This window comes from Triticum dicoccoides, chromosome 4A (genome assembly GCF_002162155.2).
Source record: "Triticum dicoccoides isolate Atlit2015 ecotype Zavitan chromosome 4A, WEW_v2.0, whole genome shotgun sequence".
Taxonomy (NCBI): Eukaryota; Viridiplantae; Streptophyta; class Magnoliopsida; order Poales; family Poaceae; genus Triticum; species Triticum dicoccoides.
This window is the reverse complement of record NC_041386.1, coordinates 107,365,260-107,381,486: the sequence shown is the minus strand read 5'-3', so window position 1 is coordinate 107,381,486 and position 16,227 is coordinate 107,365,260. Positions and strand designations below refer to the sequence as shown.

At 50.9% G+C, this 16,227-nt stretch overlaps 1 protein-coding gene across 1 annotated transcript; it reads right to left on the bottom strand.

Annotated features, from left to right (window-relative positions):
• Positions 1-12,433: 12,433 nt before the first annotated feature.
• On the bottom strand, positions 12,434-16,000 carry LOC119283438. Its single transcript, XM_037562991.1, has 2 exons — positions 15,427-16,000; positions 12,434-12,495 (listed from the first exon to the last, which is right to left on the bottom strand). The coding sequence occupies exons 1-2, from the start codon at positions 15,998-16,000 to the stop codon at positions 12,434-12,436; spliced, it is 636 nt and encodes a 211-aa protein (XP_037418888.1).
• Between the last annotated feature and the right edge of the window lie 227 nt (positions 16,001-16,227).

Below are 16,227 nucleotides of genomic sequence, written 5' to 3'. Positions count from 1 at the left end.
TGGGAGCAATAATCAACTAGCATAGGAAGGAAAAACAAGCATAACTTCAAAACTTTCAACATAAAGAGAGGAAACTTGATATTATTGCAATTCCTACAAGCATATGTTCCTCTCTCATAATAATTTTCAGTGTCATCATGAATGAATTCAACAATATAACCATCACATAAAGTATTCTTTTCATGATACATAAGCATAGAAATTTTGTTACTCTCCACATAAGCAAATTTATTCTCATCAATAGTAGTGGGAGCAAACTCAACAAAATAACTATCATGAGAGTGAAAATTAAAATCATGATGACAAGTTTCATGGTTATCATTATTCAATATAGCATACATGTCATCACCATAATCATCATAGATAGCAACTTTGTTCTCATAATCAACTAAAACCTCTTCCGACATAGTGGATTCATCATTAAATAAATTCATGACCTCTCCAAATCCACTTTCATCATTATAATCATCATAAATAGGAGGCATGAAATCATTATAACAAATTTGCACATCAAATCTTGGGGGACTAAAAATATCATTTTCATCAAACATAGCATCCCCAAGCTTATTGCTTTGCATATCATTAGCATCATGGATATTCAAAGAGTTCATACTAACAGCAATCATGCTCATCACTTATAACAAACATTCTATTGAATTCTTCTTCTTTTAATTGAGCACAGTTTTCTGAACCATCATTTTCGAGAAAGATGTTATAAAGATGATCAATAATATGATGCAACCTCAATTCCATTTTTTAGTTTTCTTTTATAAACTAAACTAGTGATAAAACAAGAAACTAAAAGATTCAATTGCAAGATCTAAAGATATACCTTCGAGCACTCACCTCCTCGGCAACGGCATCAAAAAAGAGCTTGATGTCTACTACGCAACTTTATTCTTGTAGACACATGTTGGGCCTCCAAGCGCAGAGTTTTGTAGGACAATAGCAATTTTCCCTCAAGTGGATGACCTAAGGTTTATCAATCCGTGAGAGGTGTAGGATGAAGATGGTCTCTCTCAAACGACCCTGCAACCAAATACCAGAAATCTCTTGTGTCTCCAACACACCCAATACAATGGCAAATTGTATAGGTGCACTAGTTCGGCGAAGAGATGGTGATAAAAGTGTAATATGAATGGTAGAAATATATTTTTATAATCTCAATAAATAAAAAATAGCAAGATAGCAAATAGTAAACGGGCACAAAAACGGTATTTCAATTCTTAAAAACAAGGCCTAGGGTCCGTACTTTCGCTAGTGCAATCTCTCAACAGTGCTAACATAGTTGGATCTTATGATTATCCCTCAAAGTGTAACGAAGAATCACTCCTGATTTCCTATTAGCGGAGAACAAAAGATAGGAATTGTTTGTAGGGTACGAAACCACCTCGAAGCTATTCTTTCTGTTCGATCTATTCAAGAGTTCGTACTAAAATAACACAAAGCTATTTTTTCTGTTCGATCTATACTAGAGTTCATATTAGAATAACACCAAGCAAATTCATATTCATAATACTCAATACACACAAAGAACTACAAGGAGACCCCAAAGTTTATATCGGAGAAAGAATAATAAAAACGTGCATCAACCCCTATGCATAGATTACCCCCAATATCACCGCGGGGATCCGCGAGTTGAATGCCATAACATATATCAAGTGAATCAATAAGATACCCCAATTTTCACCTCAAGTATTCATACTACAAGATATATATCATGTGTTCTCATCTCTGAATATTCAATCCAACAAGACAAAACTTCAAAGGGTAAAGATTCAATTCATCACAACAAGAGTATAGAGGGGAGAAACATCATATGATCCGACTATATTAACAAAGCCCAAGATATAGATCACGAGAGAGAGAGAGAGATTAAACACATAGCTACTGGTACAAACCCTCAGTCCCGAGGGTGGACTACTCCCTCCTTATCGTGGTGGCCGTCGGGATGATGAAGATGGCCACCGGAGATGATTCACCCCTCCGACAGGGTGCCCCAATGGGTCTAGATTGGTTTTCGGTGGCTATGGAGCCCTGCGGCGACGTAACTTCTGATCTAGGTTAACCTCGAGGGGTTTCAGAATATTTGGGAATTTATAGTGCAAAGAAGGGGTGCAGGAGGCCACCGAGGTGGGCACAACCCACCTGGGCGTGCCAGGGGGCCCTGGCGCGCCCTGGTGGGTTGTGCCCCCCTCGGGGCACTCCCCAGGTGCAGCTCTGGCCCATTGGGTTCCTTCTTGTCCAAAAAAAATCTTCGTAAAGTTTTGCGGTGTTTGGACTCCGTTTGATATTGATTTCCTGCAATGTAAAAACAAGCAAAAAAAAACAGCAACTGGCACTGGGCACTAGGTCAATAGGTTAGTCCCAAAAAATGATATAAAGTTGCTATAAAATGATTGTAAAACTTCCAAGAATGATAAAATAACAGCATGAATACTTCATAAATTATAGATACGTTGGAGACGTATCACGCGGTTGATGTAGTCGAACATCTTTGCGATCCAACCGATCCAAGTACCAAACGTACGACACCTCCGCGATCAGCACACGTTCAGCTCAGTGACGTCCCTCGAACTCTTGATCCAATTGAGGCCAAGGGAGAGTTCCGTCAGCACGACGGTGTGGCGACAGTGATGATGAAGTTTACCGGCGCAGGGCTTCACCTAAGCACTACGAGGATGTGACCGAGGTGTGTAACTGTGGAGGGGCACCACACACGGCTAAGAGAAACTTTGGTGTGCCTTTGGGGTGCCCCCCTCCCACGTATATAGAGGAGGGGGAGGAGGAGGCCGGCCAAGGTGTGGCGCGCCAAGGGGGGAGTCCTACTTGGGCTCCCGGTCCAAGTAGGATTCGCCCCCCCCCCCTTCCTATTCGAAGAAGGAGAAGGGGGAAAGAGAGGGAGAAGAAGAAGGAAAGCCCCCCCCCCCAACCCTAGTCCAATTCGGATTGGGCTTGGGGGGGGGCGCCTCCACCTGGCCGCCGCCTCCTCTCTTCCACTAGGGCCCATGAAGGCCCATTAACCCCCCGGGGGGTTCCGATAAACCCCCGGTACTCCGGAAAATGCCCGAAGCTATCCGAAACCATTCCGGTGTCCAAACATAACCTTCCAATATATCAATCTTTATGCCTCGACCATTTCGAGACTCCTTGTCATGTCTGTGATCTCATCCGGGACTCCAAACAAACTTCGGTACATCAAATCACATAACTCATAATACAAATCATCATCGAACGTTAAGCGTGTGGACCCTACGGGTTTGAGAACTATGTAGACATGACCGAGACATATCTCCGGTCAATAACCAATAGCGGAACATGGATGCTCATATTGGCTCCTACATATTCTATGAAGATCTTTATCGGTCAAACCGCATAACAACATACGTTGTTCCCTTTATCATCGGTATGTTACTTGCCCGAGATTCGATCGTCGGTATCACCATACCTAGTTCAATATCGTCACCGGCAAGTCTCTTTACTCGTTCCGTAATGCATCATCCTATGACTAACTCATTAGTCACATTGCTTGCAAGGCTCATAGTGATGTGCATTACCGAGAGGGACCAGAGATACCTCTCCGATACATGGAGTGACAAATCCTAATCTCGATCTATGCCAACTCAACAGACATCATTGGATACACCTATAGAGCATCTTTATAATCACCCAGTTACATTGTGACGTTTGATAGCACACAAGGTGTTTCTCCGGTATTCGGGAGTTGCATAATCTCATAGTCTGGGGAACATGTATAAGTCATGAAGAAAGCAATAGCAGGAAAAACTAAACGATCATTATGCTAAGCTAACGGATGGGTCTTGTCCATCACATCATTCTCTAATGATATGATCCCGTTCATCAAATGACAACACATGTCTATGGCTAGAAAACTTAACCATCTTTGATTAATGAGCTAGTTAAGCAGAGGCATACTAGGGACACTCTGTTTGTCTATGTATCCACACATGTACTAAGTTCCCGGTTAATACAATTCTAGCATGAATAATAAACATTTATCATGATGTAAGGAAATATAAATAACAACTTTATTATTGCCTATAGGGCATATTTCCTTCAATAAAAGCATGTATTGTATTATTGTTGTAAGGATTAAATAACGGGGTTTGGTCATATTAGTTGATCTTATTCTGTCTATATTATGCCATCTTGCTTAATGCGTTACTCTGTTTTTATGAACTTAAAACTTTGAGATGCATGCTGGACATCGTCCTAGGGGTGGAGTAATAGTAGTAGATGTAGTTACATTAACGGTCTATTTGTCACAGACGTAATGCCTATGTATTGATTATGCCTTAGACGGTCATCATAACTATGCACAATTTTGTCAATTGCCAAACAATAATTTGTTTACCCACCGATGCTATTTATGAGAGAGATACCTCTAGTGAAACTATGGCCACTGGGTCCATTCTCATTAATTATCAAGCGATCCTACAATTATTTGTTGTTTTACTTTACCTTCATTTTTATTTTATTAGTTTGCCTATCACTACCAGATTTGATACTTGGAACTGGAAAGAACAAGGGGAGTGATGACCCCCTTGCCTTTGTTGGGTGCAAGCATTTGCTTTTTTTGTGTGTAGGTATTGTTCACATTGTATTTGTGTCGTCTCCTTCTGGTTCGATAAACCTTGGTTCTTTACTAAGAGAAATATTGTCTGCTACTATACTACATCACCATTCCACTTCAGGGAAATCCAACAACTATCACAAGTTGCAAGGCCGGCGGCGACTGAGTCTCGCACCTCCTCCGTCACCCTCGACGGCAAACAGTCACCCTGGATCCAGCCGGACAGCGGGGCGTAGGAAGCGGATGAACCCTTTCACACCCATCTCTTCTTGTCCTTCTTCTCCAACGCCAAGGTCTTTACCTGGACCATGGTAGGCAATTGTGTCGAAGACTAGGGAGAGTGGGGAAGAAGGTGGCGGCGATTTCGAAGGCATAGCGACAGAGGAAACGATGATTTCTCGATTTACCCCTCCCTTATCCTATTTATAACCATAGGTAGTTCTGCAGGGACGGGTCACAATCGTCGATCTGTCGATCGAACGATGACCGCCGGCTCTACGTCGCAGTAACCGGCGCGACAGGTGGCGAGGATAGCCCAGGAATGCTAATCAAGCACTTGAAAAAAGAAGTATTTGAAAATTGTATTTAGAAAAATGCTAATCAAGCATTTTTTAAAAGTATTGAAAAATGTCAGTCAAACATTTGAAAAATGCTAAATGTGTATAGAAAAAATATTGACCATGTATTCAAAAAATATAAACCTTGTATCTGAAAAATGTCAGCCAAGCATTTAAAATGTTAAATGTGTATAAAAAATGTTGAACATATATTTAAAAAATGTCAATCAAGCATTTGAAAAAATGTTAAATGTGTATTAAAAAAATGTATTAGATATATACCAAAAATATACAATGTGTTTTTAAAAAGTAGGCATAGAAGAAACAAGTTTCAAAAAATGTTAATCATGTATTTGCAAAACGTTAATAATCTATATAAAATATGTTAATAATGTATAAGAACAATGTTGAATGTGTACTGAAAAAGTTAACACGTGTTGAAGAAAAAAACATAAAATTCAAGAAAAAATATAAAGAAAAATGAAGAAAATCAATGAAAAAACAAAGAAAACAAAAACTGAAGAAACCAAGAAAGGAATAAAGAAAAAAAAGAAAACCAATGTAAATGAAGAAGGAAAGAAAGAAAAGCAAAAAAAGTATGAAAACGGGAAGAAACAAATAAAAAGAAGAAAAAACAAAAAAAATTGATGAAACAGTGAGAAAGGAAGAAACCCAATGAAAAAGCAAAGAAAACCAACGAAATCCATGAATAAAACAAGGAAAACCAATGAAAAAACAAAGGAAAAAGCTTGGCTTTAACCGGCGGACGCTCGCGTGCGATCGGCCGGTTCGTTCATGTGACGTGTGTCCTGTCTGAACGGTTTTGTTTTTTTTTTCTTTCTTTCGGTCAACGTGACCGCTGAGCGCTATTCACTGCCCACTACAATAGTTTCTGCGGCAAGCTATACGTTGCAAGAAAATGTAACAAGACTTGTGTTGCAGAAAAATAATGTTAAAAAACTAAATTGCAACAAGAGCTCTGTTACAAAACTTGTGAAAAGACATGTGCTGTAAAAAAATCTGTAACTTGACATATGTTGCAAAAAATTCTGTAACATGATCCGTGATGCAGGAATTTCCTACAACACGACTTGTATTGCAATGATAAAAAGTGACGTTCGGTCGCTCAATCCACCTGATCCGATGGCTCGTGAGCCGACGTACCTTTTTAAAAGATTCGCCGCCCTACGCATAACAGTGGTTGGATCGCCTTGATCCATGCGTCGTCACGCACGCTCGCACACACACTTTGTTATTACACACTTCGTTATTTCTCCTGTGTAGCACGTGTCCTCTACGTTATCCTGCAACAACGGTCGTGTTCCAAACCATAACGGCGAAAGACCACTACAACTTAGACAATCTTTTGTAACATCAGCTCTGTTGCAAAAAAAACTGCAACAAATCCTCTGTTGCTAAAAATAAATCTACAAAATAAAACTCTGTTGCAAAAATAATCCCGCAATACAACCTATGTTACAAAAAGAATATTCTGCAACATAATCTTTATTGTAAATGTTTTCGCAATAAGACCTTTGTTGCGAAGTAAAGAGAAAGGTTGAGGCACAGGATTATGCCACACCAACGACCCGCGAGGCGGCGAATCTTTTAAAAAGATCCGCTGGCCGACACGTAGCAGTCCCAAAAACAAAGGGAAAACCAGAGAAAAATGGAGAAGAGACAAAAAAAATTGAAAGAGAAAAAAAAAAGTGAAACCAGCGAAGCGATCGCTCGCGAGCAACAGTCGCGTGCCAGCGATCGAAAAAAGAAGACAAACGGGCCCAGTTCTATGCGAGGCGCAGATTTTCTTGAGCGAGAGAGCGAGACCATAGCTCTCGCGCGAACTTTGTTTATGTGAACCCTCGGAGAGGCTTATACCTCTCTTCTCCTCTCCTGTGAACACAAATTCAGCCGGAGTTCTACCCTCTCAGCGTGGCGCTGGGTTGATTTCGTGAATCTGAGTGTATCTAGTTCTTTTTTTAGGGGGGGTCTGAGTCAGTGTATCTAATTGATGAGTGTTACACATGACGTGCCCATCCTCGTGCCTGAAAGCAATAGTAGGATCCTCAAAAAAAAAAAAAATAGTAGGATCCTAGGCCCAGCTTGACCCGGCCAGTTACCCGGAGCAGAGACAAGAGGCAGATGCATGCATAGTTGCATATGCATGCGCACGCACGCCGTGACGATGACAGAGACTCAGAGTATCTCCACCCGTTGGCCCTCCTCGAAGTGCTAAAAATCGCCTCTTGGGGTGCAACGGCGCAAAACGCGCGTTGGAGGTGTGATATCACTCAGTCGCAGCGTCCACGTAATTTTTTGAATGACGCAAACACGACGAGTTCATGCATATTTCGGCGACTTCAAACCAAATTCGACCAAACACGGCACAAACACGTCCGCTCATACATATTTAAAGTATTTTACAAAAAAAACACTACTAGGCCCGCCCGCCGTCTCGCTCTCCTCGCTGCTCCTCGCCGGCCGCCGCCCTTACAGTTCTACATGCCGAAGAGGCTGTAGAACCGCGTGTAGTCGCCGTCGTCGTCGTCGTCGTGGCCGCTGCCTCCGTCGTGGCCGCTGTCCCTGCTGCAACCCTCCCCCGGTTGGCGTGGCGGGTTGGACGGTCCGGCGCCGTCCTCGTCATCGTCGCTGTCGAGGATCACGACGCCGTGCTCGTCCTCGCGCCCACGCTTGCGGGCGGCGATCTCCTCCAGACCCGGGTCTGCCGGGTCATCTCCGTCCGGAGGTAGTCGTCGCACGCCCACCGCAGGGCGTCCGTGTCGGAGAAGCCGCGCCGGGCTATCTCCTCGTACTCCGGGGGGAGACTGGGCTCCGGCTTGGGCGCGACGAGGACGAGGCGCCCGGAAGCGAGGGTGGAGTCGGCGATGCGGACACCAGAGCTGCGGGTGCGCCGGCTGACAGGCGTGTCCTGGGGCTCCGGCTTGACGGGGCGGAGGCAGGGAGAGCCGGTCGACTAACCGGACGAGGAGGAGGACTTCCCGGGGTCCATGCGCCTCGGCGTCCACGAGCTCCCACGGCGGCGAGAGAAGGACGGCGGGGAGGGGTACTCCAGCCTTGGCGTGTTGCCGCCCTCGATGTACTCGAGGACGGCCTTCAGCATGCGGCCGGGCACGCCCCACCATCGGCGCCGCCCCTTGGAGTTGAGCCTGCCACAGGGCACGGCGCCGTTGGTGGCCTCGAGCTGCTCGGCGTGACGGCGGCGGAAGTAGGGCTCCCAGAACAGGCTGTCAGGGACGTAGCGCGGACCCTCCCTCGCTGCCCGCGGCAGAGAGGCGTGAATACGCGCGATCTCCGCACGACGCGCCGCCCCGGTGGGCGGCGGTGGCCCCGGGACCCCGCCGACACTGATTCTCCATGCCTCGGGCACCCGCATGTCCGGACCGGGTACTCGGCCTCGTAGAGGAGCCGAGGTTCGTTTTCGTGAAGGTGGCAGCGACCGAAGCCGTTCACCGCCGCGCCGTCGCCTGGGAATCGTTCGGCCATTTCTACGAACTGTGACGGCGAGGGGAGAGGGAGGAAGGGGAGATAGGGCGCGTGGCGGTGGAGACTTTGTGCGTGCCACCGGCGTGCTGGGGTCGGCTTATATAGGCGGAGGCGGCGCGAGCACGCGTGGCGGCCTCGTCTACGCGTGGCATGCGCGGGGACGTGCGTCGTCACGCCTTCATTGCGCCGCCCGTGAGGCATCAATGGTGGAGGCTGACCGGCGCGGCAGCGCGCGGCAGCTTTGGCATTGATTCGCCGTGGAAAACGAGGCGATAAGGACGATGAAGAGGCGAGAAGCGAGATGAGTCACTGGCAAGGAGGGCCCGCGGCTCTTTCGCGCCAAAAACGATTCGCCCGGCGCCCCCGAGCGCCCCCCAGCGCGCCGGGTTCGGGTTGGGTCCGTCGGCGCCAATTTCGACCCGACCCGGCGAAAATTGGACCCTTGGGGGCGCGACTGGGCCGATTTTTTGGCGCCGGCAGCCGAAAAGTCGCCTGGGGGGCCTTGTTGGGGGCGCGGCTGGAGATGCTCTGAGGGTGCAACGGCGCAAAACGCGCACTGGGGACATGATGCCACCCAGTCGCGACGCCCACGGGATTTTTTTAAATGGCGCAAACACGGCGAGTTCATGCATATGTCGGCGACTTCAAATCAAATTCGACCAAACACACCACAAACACGCCCGCTCATACATATTTAAAGTATTTTACAAAAAAAACACACTACTAGGCCCGCCCGATGTCTCGCTCGCCTCGCTGCTCCTCGTCGGCCGCTGCCCTTGCAGTTCTACATGCCGAGGAGGTTGTAGAACCGCGTGTAGTCGCCGTCATCATCATCGTCGTCGTCATCGCCGCCTCCATCGTGGTCGCCGTCCCCGCTGCAACCCTCCCCCGGTTGATGCGGCGGGTTGGACGGTCCGGCGGCGTCCTCGTCGTCGTCGCTGTCGAGGATCACGACGTCGTGCTCGTCCTCGCGCCCACGCTTGCGGGTGGCGATCTCCTCTAGGGCCCGTGTCTGCCGGGTCATCTCCGTCCGGAGGTAGTCATCGCGCGCCCACCGCAGGGCGTCCGCGTCGGAGAAGCCGCGCCGGGCTATCTCCTCGTACTCCGGGGGGAGACTGGGCTCCGGCTTGGGCGCGACGAGGACGAGGCGCCCGGAAGCGGAGGTGCAGTCGGCGATGCGGACACCAGAGCTGCGGGTGCGCCGGTTGACAGGCGTATCCTGGGGCTCCTGGGGCTCCGGCTTGACGGGGCGGAGGCAGGGAGAGCCGGTCCACCGACCGGACGAGGAGGAGGACGCCCCGAGGTCCATGCGCATCGGCGTCCACAAGCTCCCATGGCGGCGATAGAAGGACGGCGGGGAGGGGTACTCCAGCCTCGGCGTGTTGCCGCCCTCGATGTACTCGAGGACGGCCTCCGACGTGCGGCCGGGCACGCCCCACCATCGACGCCGCCCCTCAGAGTTGAGCCTGCCGGAGGGCACGACGCCGTTGGTGGCCTCAAGCTGCTCAGCGTGACGGCGGCGGAAGTAGGGCTCCCAGAGCGGGCTGTCGGGGACGTAGCGCGGCCGCTCCCTCGCCGCCCGCGGCAGAGAGGCACGAATACGCGCGATCTCCGCATGACGCGCCGCCTCGGTGGGCGGTGGTGGCACCGGGACCCCGCGGCGCTGATTCTTCACGCCCCGGGCATCCGCATGTCCGGCGGGACCGGGTACTCGGCCTCGTAGAGGAGCCGAGCTTCGTTTTCGTGAAGGTGGCGGCAGACGAAGCCGCTCGCCACCGCGCCGTCGCCTGAGAATCGTTCGGCCATTTTTACGAATTGGGACGGCGAGGGGAGAGGGAGGAAGGGGAGATAGGGCGCGTCGGCGATGGAGACTCTGTGCGTGCCACCGACGCGCTGGGGTCGGCTTATATAGGCGGAGGCGGCGCGAGCACGCATGCGCGGGGACGCGCGTCGTCACGCCTTCACTGCGCCGCCCGTGAGGCATCAATGACGGAGGCTGACCGGCGCGGCAGCGCGCGACAACTTTGGTATTGATTCGCCGCGGGAAACGAGACGATGAGGACGACGAAGAGGCGAGAAGCGAGACGAGTCGCTGGCAAGAGGGCCCGCGGCTCTTTCACGCCAAAAACGATTCGCCCGGGGTCCCCGAGCGCCCCAGCGCGCCGGCTTCGGGTTGAGTCCGCCGGCGCCAATTTCGGTCCGAGCCAGTGAAAATTGAACCCTTGGAATGCGACTGAGCCGATTTTTTAACGCCGACGACCGAAATGTTATTTGAGGGGTCTTGTTGGAACGCGGCTGGAGATGTTCTCACCGGACAGCGCGGCCGTGGTGGCGATGCCAGCCTGCCGCTCCCTCTGCCCGTCCGGTGGTCGTCGTTACCCGTGCGATACGCACGCCAAGGTGGGGCACCGTGGTTAAGTCGCGCTCGGTCGATGGTCGTCGGCCGATCTAATGCCGCGAGCGTGTCGATAGCTGATGTGTTGCCGTGGCAAGTGGCGCTGCATTTGTGGCTCGGCGAGTCTTACTACTGCCAAGTTACGGCTGTCATCGAAATCTTTCGCTTTCGGGCATGACTACGGGAGTTACTGCACTGGATTTTCTTCGTTGTCTGAATCTTGTGCTGGAACATTTTGCTCGGTCAGAAAGCCTTTGGAGAAATACTTTCTTTTATTGCAAGAAAACTTTCAATCTTCAGACATGACAGTGCAACGAACATCAAAAATAATAAAAATTACATTCAGATTCATGGACCATCTAGCGATGATGACAAGCATTGAAGCGAGCCGAAGATGTACCGCCGTCATCGCCCTTCTCTCGCTGGAGCCGGATAAAATTTACTGTAGTAGACAGTCGCGAAGTTTTCATGCTAAGCCCTATAGAACCACCGCAACAAAACAGCAACCGCCGCTGTCGGAGGAAATACTTTTCTTGACTCCAACAGCACAAGATGTGTTTTATAGCAACCCTTTGGGACAGAAACATTCAACGTTTTTCCGTGTTTGTCGTGGCCAAGCAAACCATGCCCGTCTTCAAATGAGGAGCCACTAGCCTGTCTTTCCGAGCTGGAATCCAGAAGGAAATCTCTGGCAACATAGTCGCGTGCGTAGCTCAAGCTAGCAGCTGACACATACACAACGTACAGAGTACGTACTTCTCTCTCAGAATAAAAACGTACAGGGTACAGAAATAGGCACGTTTCATTCGCCATAAAATAGGCAGCAAAGCTCAAGGGAGTCAATCCTGTGGGCTGTAGTGAGAGCTAGGCTGTTGGACCAGCAATGGACGACTCCTTTCTCCAGCGCCGCTGAAAGGGACGCGCTAAATTCCCAACCAATTCTTCTGTTTCCAGGTTTAGTACTGATTAAACTAACAGTAGATGGTGCTTAGAGCAACTTCAACGGGCTACCCAAATGAACGGCGCATTTGTCCGCTTTTTATCTATTTGGGTAGGCCACCGGTCAGACGTCCATTTTATTTTGCATTTGAATCGGCAGTGCGTCCAAAGCACCGACCCATTTCATGTTTGCACTCAATTTTTAAAAAAGGCCTACGGCCATAGACATGTCTCATGGCGGCACCATACCAGTGCCGGCATACCATTGCCGGCTTCAAAAAATATCATCTCACAGCTCATATTGGCGCACTCGCCAGCGGCCGGCACACATGTCAACACATAAAAAGGAGTGAGACTTGAGTTCGACCATGCCATCGCGGTTCCGGGGGTCATGCCAGCACACAAGCCGACATACAAAAAAGAAAGGTGCTCGCGGCTACGAGATCACTCGTCGGTGAACTTGAGCATGTCGGCCTGCATCTTCTTGAACCACGGCTCATTCCTTGCTGACACGGTGTTAGAGATCCACCTTCATGATCTTCATCCCGGTCATCATGCTTGCCGGAGCGACTTCTTTCGTCTTGGTCTTGGTGTTGACGGCCTCGATCTCTAGCATCTTTTTTTTAGAAAAGGAGGATGATCCCCGGCCTCTGCATCTGGGAGATGCATACGACCACTTTATTGATTATTCTCGAGAACCTTACAAAGTATTGCAAACAATATATATGAATCCACCATCTTGGCAACATATGCCGCTACTCCTATCCATATGATGAAGGGATGCTAACTGGGCCACTACCCAAACCACTCACCTAAACCTAACATAAAAAACCGGAAGCCCCAGCCGAGCTACATACCGGGTATGGGGCACAATCTGGTCAGACGCACTCGTATGTCATCGCAGCCATCTTCCACAGGTCCGTCTTCAGATTACATTGAGGCATCCACCTTGTCTGGCCACTCTGCCATCGACGTCACCATGACGCCAGATAGCTACCTCCTCCTGCGCGAGTCCATCTCCGCGCATCGGACGCCGAGCCTCCACAGCGCCATGCCGCCAATCTCCGCCGCCATCAATGTGTGAGATGAAGTACCGCTCCACCACGGCAGGTACAAGGTAAGGAAGGGCGAGATCCCCATCGGAGACACGGCCGGACGGGCCGCCACCAGAAACCAGACAAGCTCGCCATACACGCCCAACATCCCCATGCCCAAGTCGGCGCCTTCAAGAAGGTGACGACGATGTAGCACCGCCGCCGCTTAGCCACCGGGGCTAGGGTTTTCACCCGGGCGCAAGGGAAGGGGGAGGCAGGGGAAGTTGAGCCTCGGCGCCGCCACCAAGGAGGGAATGGCGTCCGGTACGCCATCGACGCCGTGACCGCCACCGGCGGCCAAGGGTTTCCCCCGGCCAAGCACCCTGCCGCCACCTCCGAACCAGCCACAGCATCAGCAGGCGCGTGCACGCCGGAGATCCAGGTCGGCCGGAGGTCATGCGTCACGAGCGGACCAGAACGCCTCAGATCTAACGAGGGAGCCCGGGGCCTCCCCGCGCCACGACCAGCGCCCACCGGGACCTCGATGCCCGCGCAGCCGAGGGGACCCGGACAACCTCACCGACGAGCAATCCCCGTTGCTGGAGGAGCACCGTCGGCACCAGCGAGGCCGCCGCCTCAGATCCGGGCCCTCATCACCGAAAGGGAGCGGCCAGAGGCCTCGCCGCCGCCCTCACAAGCAGCCGCGCGGGGGCCCCGGCAACCGCCTCCGGCAGCGGCGAGGAGGAGGGGAAGGGGGAGGTGGCGGCGCGAGGGAACCCTAGGTCGCCCTCGAGTCGCCCTCGGGAGAGCGACGCCGGGGGGGGGGGGTCTAGCATCTTGGCTTGCTTCTCCCCGTCCATCTCAAGCCTCCTCCTTTGGATCCTCATGAAGGCGTTCATTTGCTCTTCTTTGAAACGTCAGCGCTCCTTCTCCCTTGAGTCCTTCTTGTTCATCATGCCCTCCACGCTTGCGATCAAGGCGTTTGATGCCGCATCCCGCTTGTTCTCCTTCCTGGAGTTGGTCTTCTCCCACGGCCGTGCCGGCTCGCCGTCCCCAACCTCCTCCACGGCTTGCTTCTCCCCACGCGACTTGAGGGCGGCATATTGCACCTTGAACTTCTCCTCGTCTTTGATGACCCTAAAGCAATGAAAGAGGTTGAAACACTTGCCGTCGTGTTGGACCTTGAATGACTCCAAAGCTTGAAACACCTACAAATATATTTCATCCAAGCATATTGGCAAACGGTATGCAAATGAACACGCAAGTACAAACTTAAAGACACAAAAGAGGACGGCTTGCTAGCATCAGGCCCGTACCGGGCACCTATGCAGGGTGTGCGCCTGCACAGGACCCCAAACCGGCCGGGGCCCCAAATCAGCCAGAGTATTGCTAATTAGCAGGAAGTATACTACTCTCCATGCAATTAATTAACTCAGCCAACTAGTATTCTCTCAAACTACCTTTCCTGATGCACGGTGCTCTTTCTTACTCGTCGTCTTCCTCAAACATCAAATAAAATCTTAAATCATCAATGATCTTCACTACTCTATATTACTCTTCATCTATTAACTCTTCGCGATTTCCCCAAAAAAGTCTGCTGGAATATGTAATACTCCCAGTCCCCATCTATTTATCTGGTGTTCTTCTCAAATCTTCAATCGCCAAGCATGCAAGTTAGGGTTTCTCTTGACCTCTTTCGCTTGCTCTGTGACCCATCAGCATCAATTGGAAACTCCCCGTCCCCGAAAAAATACGAGACTGGATTGCATTTGGATGTTTTTGAGCTCTTGGTCGCCAAACGATGGTTCATCAACAACAGCAAACAAACAAAGAAACTACATTTGGATGTTTTTGAGTTCTTGGTCACCAAAACCAGCGCTGCCACATGATCTTGCTTCTCAAATCAGTCAAAGGTTGCTTCATTCCTTTCTATCCATATAATTGAAGCTTGCATCATTCCTTTTTATCTCCATGTTCAGTTTTAAATTCTTGATATTTGTCTCTTACTTTTAGTTTCTATGATGTCTTCTACAACTAGCAAGTATGACTAGGGCAATATATGAAAAAGTAGGGAAAAGTAAACTGTTAAGGGCCCATATTTGGATTCCCCACTGGGCCTCTATTTTCTTGGGTACGGTCCTCGCTAGCATACCATGTCTTGCACACCGATGCCGCTCACGGGGCGGGCCTTGATGCTCTCAAGAGTGGCACAAAACTTGTTGCACTCTTGTTGGATCACCCTTCATCGCTTTGAAATGGACATCCGCTGACGTGTGCTCACTATTTGGTAAGGCGGAAACTTCTTGTGCTCATGAAACTCCCGGTGGACACGAATCCAAAAAGTTGAATGCTTTTGTTCGGCGCCCGTCTTGGGGTCTTGTCCAATGTCTCGCCAACACTCACAAAGAAGCTTGTCCTCGGCTGCCGCGTATGACTTCGTCCGCTTGCTCTTGCGCTTCGGCTTCGGCCCGGCGGCTTGGTTGGCGAGCTCGTCCTCGAACAAAGGCTCCACTTCGATAGCGTACTCGTCCTCTTCCTCTTGCCCATAGTCATCCGGAAACTCGTGGTCAAGTGGGAAGCCGTCCAGGTCCATGCCGACCTGATCACGCATGAAGACCGCCTGATCGGGATCATAGCCAGCGCCCGGCGTGAACGCCCCGTGGCCATCCTGGCTTTGACTCTCGTCGGGATCGTAGCCAACGCCCGGTGCACCGCCCTCGAAGATGAGGTTTTGCATGTAGTCCTCGTCGCCGGCGGCCGGCATTCCGTCGAACAGGTTGCGGGCGTCCGACAACACGTCGGCCGGCATCTGCCGCGCGCGTTTCCTCGCGCCTCCGGATGACGAGCCACCGGCCACCGGTGTGGCGTTGAGGTCGATGGGCGCGGGCGCGGGCGTGGAAGGCGCCACCATGCTCACGTCGGGCGAGCACTCCCCGGAGAGGCAGGAAGCCTGCGGGTACACGTGGAAGCCGGGCATCGGGGTGCAAACCGACGCGCGGGGCGAGTTGGGAAGCACCACCCGAGGGAACGCGGATGAGCCGGTGCTGGCTGCGGCGGCCACGACGGCGTTGACAAGGCCGTACTGGCTAGGGTTTAACCCTAGCATATAGAGCGCCTCCCTCGTTGCCGCCGCGACGCGGGCGTTGGTGACCTCCTGCTGCGCGGCGGCGGCGACGGCGGCAGCCGCGGCGGAATCATCCCTCG

Bases quoted from the DNA above. Each gene is read 5' to 3' on its own strand.
- LOC119283438 (XM_037562991.1), bottom strand. From the start codon at position 16,000: ATGCCCGGCTTCCACGTGTACCCGCAGGCTTCCTGCCTCTCCGGGGAG. The intron at 12,496-15,426 runs GTGAGTGTTGGC...ACACCGTGTCAG, and splicing joins AGCCGAGGACAAGCTTCTTT to CAAGGAATGAGCCGTGGTTC.